This window comes from Pristis pectinata, chromosome 11 (assembly GCF_009764475.1).
Source record: "Pristis pectinata isolate sPriPec2 chromosome 11, sPriPec2.1.pri, whole genome shotgun sequence".
NCBI lineage: Eukaryota > Metazoa > Chordata > Chondrichthyes > Rhinopristiformes > Pristidae > Pristis > Pristis pectinata.
In genome coordinates, this window is record NC_067415.1 from 23,138,678 (window position 1) to 23,152,311 (window position 13,634).

The 13,634-nt window shown below is 40.8% G+C and overlaps 1 protein-coding gene across 1 annotated transcript in view; it reads right to left on the reverse strand.

The window, feature by feature from the left end:
- The window catches only part of nbeaa (neurobeachin a), a 560,854-nt gene that overhangs the window by 32,573 nt on the left and 514,647 nt on the right, over nt 1-13,634 (reverse strand). Inside the window, exons 51-52 of the mRNA XM_052025565.1 lie at nt 9,840-10,032; nt 7,385-7,456 (exon numbers count right to left, since the gene is read on the reverse strand). Of these exons, the coding sequence (XP_051881525.1) occupies nt 7,385-7,456; nt 9,840-10,032 (265 nt within the window). The remainder of the gene's footprint in view (nt 1-7,384; nt 7,457-9,839; nt 10,033-13,634) is intronic.

A 13,634-nucleotide genomic window follows, 5' to 3' on the forward strand; every position in this document is an offset into this window, starting at 1 on the left:
AGACTGATGAAGGCAGAGCAGTAGACATTGTCCCACATGGTAGGCCTGGTCCAGAAGGTTAAGATACATAGGATCCAAGAACAGCTGGCTATTTGGATCCAAAATTGGCTCATTAACAGGAGGCAGAGGGCAGTGGTGGAAGGATGCTTTTCTGATTGGAAGTCAGTGACCAATGGTGTACCACAGGGATTGGCGCTGGGGCCTTTGTGATATAAATTAATGACCTGGATGCGAATGGTAGGAGGTATGATTCGTAAGCTTGCAGATGACACCAAAGTTGGAGGTGTTCTGACAGTGAGGAAGGTTGTCTAAGGCTACAGCAGGATATAGATCATATGAAGAGTTGGGCAGAACATTGGCAGATGGAATTTAATCCTGACAGGTGCAGAGCAATGCATTTTGGAATGGGGTAGGTTATATACAGTAAATGGTGTGGCACTAAGGAATGTTGGTAAACAGAGGGACCTTGGGTTTCAGGTCCATAGTTCCTTGTAAGTGGCAACACAGGTAGATAGGTGGTGAAAAAAGGTAAATGACATGCTTGCCTTCATAGGATGGGGCACAGAATACTAAAGATGGCACATTACTTTGCAACTTTATAAAACATTGATTAGACTGCACTTGGAGTATTATGTGCAGTTTTGGTTGCCACACTACAGGAAGGATGTATTTGCACTGGAAAGAGAGTTGAAGTGTTTTACTAGGATGTTGCCTGAACTGGAGAATTTTCATTATGGGGAGAGATTGGATGGACTGAACTTGTTTTCCCTGGGGCAAAGGAGGCTGAGGAGTGACCTGATAGAGTTGTATAAAATTATAAGAGGCTTATATTGGGTAGATAGTCAGAAGTATATAATCATGGTGAGGGTATCAAAAACAAGAGGGCATAAGTTTAAGGGGAGAGGAAGTAGTTTTAAAGGGGATTTGAGGCAAATTTTTACCATAGAACCATAGAACAATACAGCACAATACAGGCCCTTCAGCCCACCATGTTGTGCCGCCCTTCAAACCACATCTAAGACTATCTAACCCCTTCCTCCCATATATCCCTCTGTCTTAAATTCCTCCATATGCTTATCTAACAATCTCTTGAACTTGACCAACGTATCAGCCTCCACCACCACCCCAGGCAGCGCATTCTGTGTGCCAACCACTCTCTGGGTGAAAAACCTCCCTCTGACATCTCCCTTGAACTTCCCTCCCATTACCTTAAAGCCATGTCCTCTTGTTTTGAGCATTGGTGCCCTGGGAAAGAGGCGCTGGCTGTCCACTCTATCTATTCCTCTTAATATCTTGTATACCTCTATCATGTCTCCCCTCATCCTCCTTCTCTCCAATGAGTAAAGCCCTAGCTCCTTTAGTCTCTCCTCATAATCCATGCAGCATCTTGGTAAATCTCCTCTGCATCCTTTCCAACGCCTCCACATCCTTCCTATAATGAGGCGACCAGAACTGGACACAGTACTCTAAATGTGGCTTAACCAGAGTTTTGTAAAGCTGCATCATCACTTCGCGGCTCTTAAACTCAATCCCCCGACTTATGAAAGCTAACATCCCATAAACTTTCTTAACTACCCTATCTACCTGTGAGGCGACTTTCAGTGATCTGTGGATATGAACCCCCAGGTCCCTCTGCTCCTCCACACTGCCCAGAATCCTGCCATTTACCTTGTACTCTGCCTTGGAGTTTGTCCTTCCAAAGTGTACTACCTCACACTTCTCTGGATTGAACTCCATCTGCCACTTGTCAGCCCAGCTCTGCATCCTATCAATATACCTCTGTAAGCTTCGACAGCCCTCCACACTATCCACAACACCACCGATCTTTGTGTCATCTGCAAACTTGCGAACCCAGTCTTCCCCCCCCCACCGCCTCATCTAAGTCATTAATAAATATCACAAAAAGTAGAGGTCCCAGAACCAATCCCTGTGGGACACCACTAGTTACAGCCCTCCAATCCGAATGCACTCCCTCCACCACAACCCTCTGCTTTCTACAGGCAAGCCAATTCTGAATCCACACTGCCAAGCCTCCCTGGATCCCTTGGCCTCTGACCTTCTGAAGAAGCCTACCATGTGGAACCTTGTCAAACGCCTTACTAAAATCCATGTAGACCACATCCACTGCACTACCCTCATCAATCTTCCTGGTCACTTCCTCAAAGAACCTTATCAGGGTTGTGAGGCAAGATCTTCCCTTCACAAAGCCATGCTGGCTGTCCCTAATCAGTCCATGATTCTCTAAATGCTCACAGATCCTCTCTCTTAAAATCCTTTCTAACAGCTTACTCACCACAGACGTAAGACTTACTGGTCTGTAATTCCCTGGACTATCCCTACTACCTTTTTTGAATAAAGGGACACCATTTGCCACCCTCCAATCCTCCGGTGCCATCCCCGTGGACAACGAGGACTCAAAGATCCTAACCAATGGTTCAGCAATCTCCTCCCTCGCCTCACGAAGCAGCCTGGGGAATATTCCGTCAGGCCCCAGGGACTTATCTGTCCTAATATTTTCTAACAACTCCAACACATCCTCTCTCTTGATTTCTACATTCCCTAGAACATTACCCTTACCAACACTGTCCTCAGCATCATCAAGACCCCTCTCCTTGGTGAATACTGAAGAGAAGTATTCATTGAGAACCTCACCCACTTCCACAGCTTCCACGCACATCCTCCCACCTTTGTCTTTGTCGGACCTACCTTTACTCTAGCCATCCTTCTGCTCTTCACATACGAGAAAAAAGCCTTTGGATTCTCCTTAACCCTACTCGCCAAAGCCTTTTCATGTCCCCTTCTCGCTCTCCTCAGCCCTTTCTTACGTTCCTTCCTTGCTACTCTATATTCCTCATGAGCCCTGTCCGATCCTTGCTGCTTACACCTTATGTATGCTGCCTTCTTCTTCCTAACTAGTTGTTCCACCTCTCTCGTCACCCACGCTTCCTTCACCCTGTCATTCCTTCTCTGCCTCACCGGGACAAATTTATCCCTAACATCCTGCAAAAGATCCCTGAACATCGACCACATCTCCATAGTACATTTCCCTTCAAAGATGTCATCCCAATTTACACTCCTAAGTTCTCGCCTTATAGCCTCATAATTTGCCTTTCCGCAATTAAATATCTTCCCATCCTCTTTTCTCCTATCCCTGTCCATGACAATTCTAAAGGTTATGGAGCAATGGTCACTGTCCCCCAAATGCTCACCCACCAATAGATCTGTCACCTGAGCCATTTCATTACCTAAAACTAGATCTAATATGGCATTCCCTCTAGTCGGCCTGTCAACATACTGAGTCAGGAATCCGTCCTGGACATGCTTAACAAACTCCGCCCTGTCTAAACCCTTGGCACTAAGTAGGTGCCAATCAATATTTGGAAAGTTGAAGTCTCCCATTATAATAACCCTGTTGTTTTCGCATCTTTCCGAAAACTGCTTCCCAATATGCTCTTCAGTATTCTTACTGCTACAGGGGTCTTATAGAATACTGCCAGGAGGGTAACTGCTTCTTTCTTGTTCCTAACTTCCACATAAATTGACTCTAGAGAGGATCCTTCTATATTATCTACCCTTTCTGCAGCTGTAACAGTGTCCCTGACCAGTACTGCCACCCCTCCTCCTCTTCTCCCCCCTTCCCTATCCCTTTTAAAACACTGAAAACCAGGAATATTCAATATCCATTCCTGCCCTGATGTCAGCCATGTCTCTGTAATAGCCACAATATCGTAGTCCCATGTACTAATCCAAGCTCTCAGTTCATCTCCCTTATTCCTGATGCTTCTCGCATTTGAGTAAATGCACTTTAGCCCATCCACCTTACTACTTTTATAGCCTGTACTCTGCTTCTCCTTCCTCAAAGCCTCTCTACCTGTCAGATCTGACTTTCCCCATCCCCTTCTTCCTCTGACGTACTCCTCCGGTTCCCTTCCCCCTCGCAATCTAGTTTAAACCCTCCTGAACCACCATAGCAAACCTGGCTGCAAGGATATTGGCCCCCCTCAGGTTCGGGTGTAACCCATCCTCTCTGTACAGGTCCCACCTTCCCCAGAAGAGATCCCAGTGATCCAAAAATCTAAAACCCTCCCTCCTGCAACAACTTCTCAGCCACGCATTTATTTGCCATCTCCTCCTATTCCTACCTTCACTATCGTGTGGCACTGGCAGCAATCCCGAGATTGCTAGCCTTGAGGTCCTGTTCTTCAGCCTTCTGTCTAGCTTGCTGAACTCACTTTTCAGGACCTCATCCCTCTTCCTACCTATGTCGTTGGTACCAACATGAACCACGACTTCTGGCTGTTCTCCCTCCTGTTCTAGAATCCTGTGGACCGGATCAGTGACATCCCAGACCCTGGCACCTGGGAGGCAACATGCCATCCGGGATTCATGCTCACTGCCACAGAACCTCCTATTTGTTTCCCGGACTATCAAGTCCCCTGTCACTACTGCCTTCCTCTTCTCCTCCCTTCCCTTCTGAGCAGCAGGACCGGTCCCTGTGCCATAGACCTGGCTACTGCTGCTAGGCCCCGGCAGGTAATCTCCCTCAACAGCTTCCAAAGCAGAAAACCTGTTACTGAGGGGAACAGCCTCCGAGGTCCTCTGCTCTATCTGCCTGTTTGTTTTCTTTTTCTTTTCCCTCCCAGGACAGTCACCCTTCTTATCTACTTCCTGGACTCAAGTACCTGCTCTAAGCGACATGACCGTCTCCTGACGTACAGTATCTACATAACTCTCCCCCTCCCTGATGCTGCGCAGTGTTTGAAGATGCAATTACAGCTCATCAAGTTTGAGCCGAAGTTCCTCCAGCCTCAAGCACTTACTGCAGATGTGGCCATCGTGGACCACAGCAGGGTCCACGATCTCCCACATCAAGCAGCTGCAGCACACCACCATGTCCTCCATCTGAACTAATTCTCTTTTTTTTCCCCCTAGTTTTTCCTACTTAAAAATTTATAAACAGCTAACAGGTAAAACCTGTTTAACAGAGAGTGGTTGACATCTGGAATTCGCTGCCAGAGGAGGTGGTGGACTCATGTACAATCATTACCTTTAAAAGACATTTGTACAGGCACTTAAATAGACAGGGCATAGAATAATATGAACCTAATGCAGGCAAATGGGATTAGTGTAGGTGGGCAAAAAGGTTGGCAGGGATGTGCTGGGCCAAAATGCCTGTTTTGGTGCTGTACAAATCTATGACTCTGTGTTGGAGGTGATAGAAGCTGTCTCCCTTTCTCTTTATTTGCTTGTTACTATTAAAATATCTCTGAGGGGTAGAGAGTATGTAATCTTATGAAGAGGAGAGATGAAGGCCTCGGCATGCCCAATACCAGCCTTCACACTGAGCCATGGACAATTCATTGTTACAGAGTGCTAAGGGAGGGCAGGAATTTGTACCAGGTTACTAGCCCAGCAGCACTGTGCTGTGTATCATTCTATATAGAATGCTATAATGACCACTTTTAGCATGAATTCCATTAGCGCTCTCGTTCCTGGGAACGCATTCAGTGTGTTAGGCAGTTCATTGCAAAATGGTGCGATCACTCATCCCTTGCTGAGCTGCACCTCACAGTGTTGTTGGGGCCGGGGATTCTTATCTGGACACATCATTACATGGGGTGCAATGCTTAGACACAAAGGACAACCTTGTGTACTTCCACAATGGGTACAAAAATTCTTCCTCAGATCCTCTCCAGAATTCTCACCCCTTATCCTATATCTATGTGGTTTTAGGCACCACTCCTATGGGGAAAATTTCTTACTATCTATTCTATTTATACCCTTAATAAATTTGTGCACCTCTATCAGGTCCCCACCAACCCCAACCCCAACCCCAACCACCCGTGTCCCCCCCCCCAGCCTCTTTGCTACAAAAGCTTATCTGATCTCTTCTCACACATGAAACACTCTATCCCTGTCCCTGGCAATATCCCGGAGTATCTCCTCTGCAGCCTCTTCAGTGCAATCACATCCTTCCTGTAATGTGACAACCAGAAATGCACAAAGTACTCCAAATGTGGCTTAACCAATGTTTTATAAAACTGTACCATAATCTCCTTGCATTTATATTCTATGGCCCAGCTAATGAAGGTAAGTATCCTGCATCCTTTCTTCACCACCTTATCTACCTGTGCTGCCACATTCAGTGATCCTTGGATTGGACCTGTATTTCAAGATTCTTCTGTTCCTTGATACTCCTACTGTGTATGTCCTACCCTTATCAGTCCTCCTAAAGTGCATTACCTCACACTTATCAGGATTAAATTCTATCTGCCATTGCTCTGTCCATCTTTGCCAACTGTTCAATATCTCCTATTGCTTAAGACCATCCTCCTCATTGTCAATAGCACCACCAATTTTCATGTCATCTGGGAACTTACAAATCACACATCCTAATCATTTGCAAATTGTTAATACATATAACAAATAACAAGGGTCCCAGTGCCAACTCCTGTGTCACAGGCTCCAGGTCACCAAAACAACCCATTCACCATCACCCTTTGCCTCCTGTTACCATGCCAGTTTTGGATATAATTTGACAACTTGTCTTGGATCCCATGAACACTAACAATTTAGACCAGTTTCCCATGTGGGGCCTTGTTAAAGGCCCTGCTGAAGTCCACATAGACTACATCAACTACACTGCCCCCATAAAAAAATTCACTTCTTATTAGTAAAGCTTTGATGACTATCTGTGATTACAAAAGACCTTTGTAGCATACAGTACTAAATTTTCAGAACCCTCCCTAATCAGTTTGCAAATTTTATTGAAATGGATCGGAACGAATGGTACCTTTATTCAAGAAGGGCAGCAGGGATATGTCAGATAATTACAGGCCTGTGGGTCTTAATGTCAGTGGTTATCAGAAAGATTCTGATGGGCAGAAATTATCAGAAGAGATTCTGAGGGGCAGGATTAATCTATACTTGGAAAGGCAGGGGTTAGTCAACATTAGCAAGTTGTATCCAAAAGTGGCTTGGTAATAAGAGGCTAAAGGCTTGTTTATGTGATTGGAAGCCTTTGACACAGAGATCCATGTACAATTCTAGGGTATACTTCTGTTCAAATTGCTGAATGCTGGCAGTCCTTAAGGTCACAAAGAGCATAATTTGATGTAACTCTGACACTAAGCTATGAGGATAATGAATGCTAATATGAGTAATTTTATTGTTAAAGCTCAGAATTAAAATTGTATGCCTAAACAGTTATTCTAGGTTTAGCAAAAATATTGACAGAATTACTTTTATTTTCAAGTTAATTTTTAAATGTTGCTGTTGTTTCTTAAACTTATTGCCCTTAACATAATAAAGCAAGAACAAAGAGGACAGTTATAGAGACCTAATTCTTAAATTGGAACACCATAATTAGCTACAATGGATTTACCAATCAATGGATCCATTTCAATTGGCAAATGATGGGCTTGTTCCAGAGAGTATCCTGGAGCTCCCCTAAGACCTGTAGAGAAATAATAAAAAGTGTCTTAAATTGACTTAACTAATTTTATTAAGTTATAAAATACAGTTGCACTACTAATATTATTAAAGGTAGATTATTGGCAGAATTATATCTGGATGCAGATTTTAGAACTCACTTTCTCAACTATTTCACCTTCTATTTCCAAGAGCATTCTTAAAACACCTCTTTGACCAAGCTTTCAGTCACATCACCTAACATCTAATTCTTTAGCTACCTGTGTTTATTCTCTTTGAAACTGCATCAAGCACTTTGGATATTTTCCTACATTACTACATAAGTGCCCATTGTTTTTGAGGGTTTACTTAAATGACCAATGCAAGTTGTATTTCAGTGGGCTGAAACACTCGCTGATTTAAGTTGTTTGCAATCATGAACATGATGATGCTTCATTTGTTTCATTGACTGTCAACACATTTTGGTGAAAAGGACCTGACATGGCCCATAAATATGGAAACTATTTCACATGAAGACAAAACAGTATATTTTTTTAATACAGTAAGGCACTAATTGGGAATTTTTCAGAAAAAGGAGTAGATGCTTATCTTCATCACCTGGTGGTAATCTGACTGACAGTCATATCAAATGTTCTTTATTAAACTCGTCTGCTTTCCTTCACTGGAATCAATAGAATTACAATCTGACTCTCAGGATGCCTCCTAGGCAGTGAAGATCAAATTTATCTCATAGTCCTTCACTCTTATTTACAAAATTGGGCCACTAGAATAATGGTAACAATGAAATTTGTCTCACTTTTTCCTGGGTCAGTGAACAGAATATTGAGCCAGAACACTGCTTATAATCAGTATCCAATTATACTTGTGGTGAGGGCATTAGATGAAGATCGGATTGATTTTGGCTCTATTACACAATATTGTGTAATCTTAAAAGAGCAAATTAGTCATCCGGGGAAGATTCCAGAGAGCTTCAATGGAACTTCTAGGATGAGAGCATGAAAGGGAAGTAGAGAAAAAAAGCAGAGAAAATACACTTTTTTTTGTAAATTTTACAAGTTTACTAGCCTCCAAGAATTTAATTGACTTATCATCACATATGCTCTACTTTTCTATCCACTAATGATAAAAACAGAAGAACTGACTAATAGGAAAAAAGCCATGCAAAACTCGTTGCAACTTTATATTTAAAGCCAATATATTACTAATAGTACTTCCAAAATACCAACAGGTTTCAGACACATGTAATTGATAATTCACTGTTCATCAACCATTCAGGTTTTCAACTTGACATAATGTAGTATTTTATAAATGTGACATTTTTGGATATTTAATACGAGTTTTGCTTGTAGTATTATTCATAGATTCATTATTAAATATTTTTATATTGCAAATGGCTTTGAAATTTAGCCTTAGAATTGTTAAGTATTTAAAAAAAACTGCAGCACCACAGGCAAATTTCACAAAAGGAGAAAATGTCTAACATTAATGAAGTTGCATACCAGCTGTCATTTAGAAACTATATGAACTTCATAAGTTTACATACTCTACATGTTGTTACCTGAGTAGACTATAAAGATCAATATCCAGTTAAGATGAAAAATATGGTCTGGAATGTACAGCGGCAAAAAGGAACAGTATATTTTTCTCAAACTATTGAAATAATCAATTTATTTCTTTAATTAAACAAGTCAACGTCTAGTTTAGAAGTTTAAAAGATTTGAATTACTATTTGCAGGAACTACTGAAAACAAATATAGCCTCCTGTAGATTGTTATAATTGTGAAGATATTTGTGTGAAGGCTGGGCAGGACATTATTAAAGAGGCTATATTGCAGATTATCAAAGAAATTTGTAACACTTTAAAAATAAAAACAATCTCACTGCAAAATCATATAAAAGCAGCACAGAACATAATATATGTTTTGTAATTGTCAATCCAAAAGTATAAATCAATGATATTGTTCCAATATCAACCCATGCAACTGGTAGAGCATGGTAATATCCCTACTATCTCATCATGTTTCAATCTTGCTACCCATTCAATTACTTATTCTACCCTGTGAAAACAGAAATTAATCGGGAAATAATTATGTTGTACTCAATGCTATTTAAGAAAACTTATCACATAAATATATATATTTTTAAACAAAATTATTTCACATGTCAAATTGTAATGAAAATGGTAATTTGGAAAGATCTGAATTCAGTGCTGATCAGAAATTTATATCATTTCAGTCTGGAGAACAAGATATAAACATACTCAACCATTGCACTACCAAAAAGTCACTGTCATTATTTTGTTATCCCTTTGCGCTGAATGTCAGGAATACTGAAAATAGCAGTGACAAACAAAACAAAATTTCATGTCATGAATATTAAAAATATTCAAAGATAGTGTTTTCACTTACCTACAGTGTTATGCCACCTATTCACTGCAAACAGCCTGCTGCAGGTCACAGTGACCACAGCAGGGGTGCTTAGGTGAGGCAGCGTGTTGGCTGCCACATGGGTTACAGGGGAGTTGGATGGAAATTTTAGCACCATTATAACATCTTGCTGCATCTGATCCTTAAACATGAGTGGGCTCTGTGGAAGGAAACACTGTTGAATAGAAACAAAGAGGAGAAAACAGAAGAGGCAAAAGGGAAAACACAATTAATGTGGAGGTCTGGTAAAACAGGGAAAAAACAGTAGGTAAAATATTTACATGCATCAGGATAATGTACTGCAATTTTGGTAAAACAAACAGCACCTACATCTCAGTGGTCTAGAACAATAGGATAAGTATTAAGGGGTCCATGTTGGGAGTGGATTCATGAGGTGGTGCAGAAGGAGTTTCAGGTAAAAGAAACATTCAGTACAAACTTTTAAGTTAATTCTATCAATGAATAACAAAACAAAAAATATTTAAAATAACATTTTACATTTGACCAACATAGTTAAACAAACATCAAAAAAACTGCAGATGCTGGAAACTTGAAATAAAAACAGAAAATGCTAGGAACATTCAACAGGTCAGGGAACATCTGTGGAAAGTGAAACAGAGTTAATGTTTCAGGTGGAAGACCCTTTGTCAGAAAGGCCCTGCTCTGATGAAGGGTCTTCAACCTGAAACATTAACACTGTCTTTCTTTCCACAGATGCTGCTATACCTGCTATTTCCATCATTTTCTGCTTTATGTAGTTAAATGAACATTGTTTCAGTAAACCAGCTGTGAAGATCTAAATCATTTGATACACAGCAGTATTAATATATACAATGCAATATTACTGTTTTTATATTATATATGGTGAAATTGGCACCCCCTATATAAATCCTGTGATAAGACATGTACTGCCAATTGTGAACTGTGAAACATGACACAGCAATAAACATACTGCCCTCCCAGTGCACTCTCAACATAATTCTACTCTAAGGATGCTGGAGAGGCTCCAAATTAGGCAGCGAACTGGATGTGTCTGGTCCCGGACTTAAGTCAGAGATTTTGGGATTCCCTGTTGGGATGGATGGAGGTTCTGTTGAAGGTGAGAGGCATGTAAGAGACCTTGGAGTGTGCATCTCCTTACAATTTTGGCGGGGTCAGTGGCAAAATTCACGTGTGTGCACAGATCAGGATATGGCCTCAAATTTTAGGGGCTTATAATGCTAAATGTTAACTAACACTTTAAAGTACATATTATGAAAAGAAAGCCTCTCCAGAAACTAACGCCTTTTTCCAGATACATCAGCCACACTATTGCCTCTCTCTTCTTCCATTTTGGAAAGGTAATTTAGATCTTGTTTAAATTCCAGCAGAAAAATAGCAGTTTCAGATTGTGTTGATTTAGTTGTTTTAAATAGCACTTGCATTACAATGAATGAAAAATATAAGTCACATAAGTCTCATCAGTAGGAGAAAGGGACCAAAATTATTTCAACAGCAATTCTTCACTTCAGGAATCAAATCATTTAATATACAGTAAAACTCCATCAGTCTGGCATGATTGAGACTTTGGTGGTGCTGGTCTCGCAATTTTCCAGACTATTGTATGTTATTTCAATTAATAATGCTACACACTTTTAATTTGCCCCTTTTAAAGGTGTTAGACCGTAGAGTAATACATGTTCTAATAAACCTGGTAAATTTAGAGGGAGGGCTCTGGTATGTCAAAGGGGGCATGGGAATCAGCACCTGGTGTGCCAGATGCTGAATCATTGGGATTTCAAATAATCAGGCAGCGGAATATCAGAGTTTTACAGCACGTCATTTAAAAAGTTATTTATTTGTATAATTTTTTTATACCATTTCTTGTCTTTGTGGGACTACAGTATCATAACTCAGCTTAATAGCTTACCACTTGAAACAACAAAACAAGTATTTGTGGTTTCTTAGAAACTTTTAAGATCAAATTTCTTAAGGGGAATATTGGGAGGAAAGAGACTGGGACAACTATAATGAAGGGGATTCAATTGTAATGGAAGCAGACATGTATTACTGTAGCTGCAAACAAGATTCCAGGATTGTCTGTTGTATCTTGCCAGGGTCAAGAATGTTTCAGAGCAGCTGCAGGGTATTCTGGAGAGGGAGGGTTAACAGCTGGAGATCATAGGACATGCTGGTACCAATAACATGGGTAGAATAAACCAGGACCGGTTCTGGGGAGGAGGTACATGTATAAGTGGGATGGATTATACCCTGGCAGGACCAAAATGAACGTCCTTTGCGGCTGTTTGCTTCTGTTGCTGGAGAGGATTTAAACTAGATTGGCAGGGTTGGGAACAGAGCAGGAAGATTGAGGAGGAGGAAAAACAGAAGCAAAAGTCAGGAAACAAAATATCAAAAGTGGAAAGCAAAAAAAATCCAGGGGAAGAAACAATAAGGGCCATAGAGCAAATAATGCTAAGATACCAAGAATGTTAAAAAGAGAAGCCTTAAGTTATTGTGTCTCAATGGGTGGAGTATTCACAATAAGGTAGATGAATTAACTGCAGAAATAGGTGTAAATGGTATGATATTGTACCAATTTCAGAGAAGTGGCTGCAGGATGCCCTAGGAATGGAAAATGAAATCCATGGGTACTCAGTATTCAGTAAGAACAGTCAAAAAGGGAAAGGAGCTGATAGTGTTGTTAGCAAAACAGGAAATCAATACAATAGTGAGGAGGGATATTAACAGAGAATCCTGATGTATAATGGAATATGTATGGATGGAGTTAAGAAACACTAAGGGTAGAAAATGTTAATGGAGATTGCATGAAGACCCCAAACAGCAGTGGTGATGAGGGCATTCAACAGGAAACTTGGAGATCCATGTGATAGGTGTACAACTGCAATTATGAATGACTTCTGTCTACATGTATGTTGGTCAAACCAAATTAGCAATTGTATGGAAAGCAGACAGATGCTTCTGTGGCTGCAAGTGAGACTCCAGGATGGTATGCTGCCTCCCTGGTGCTAGGGTCCAATACAGAGAAGGAATTCCTGGACTGCATTTGTGATGACTTTTTGGACTAATACTTTGAGGAATCAACTGGAGAGTGGGCATTCCTAAACAGGGTACTGTATTCAGTAAAAGGATTAATAAACAATCTTGTTGTGTAGGGTCCCTTGTGGAAGAATGACCATAACATGATAGAATTCGTTATTACAATGGAGGGCAAGAGAGTTGATTTTGAGACAAAGGTTTTGAATTGATATAAAGGAAACTATGGTGCAAGATGGTTTTGAAAGAATGGGGAAGGTTACTTCAAGGATTGATAGTGGATAAGCAAAGGCAAGCACTGAAAGTGCACATGGATCATTCATTCCTATTGCTCACAGTCCATTGTTATCTGCTGCAAAAATAAATCAATAGTTTACAAAAGAATGTAGTGATGGTACTAGACCCAAGCAGGAAAAATAAAATGCCCAATAGCAACCTGAGAATTGGGAGCAGATTAGAATTGAGCAAAGGAGATAAAAGGAATTAATGGGAAAATAGGGTTTGAGAATAAGCTTCCAGAAAACAATAAAACTGACTGTAAAGGCTTCGATAGATATGTGAAAAGTTGTGAAAACAAATGTAGGTCCCTTACAGTCAGAAATAAGATACTTATAATGGTGAACAAAGAAATGGCAGACAAATTAAGTACATACTTCAGTTCTGTCTTCCCAAAAAAGGACAAAATAATCTCTCAGGAATATTGGGGAACACAGGGTCTGGCAACAAGGGGAAATGTATTAG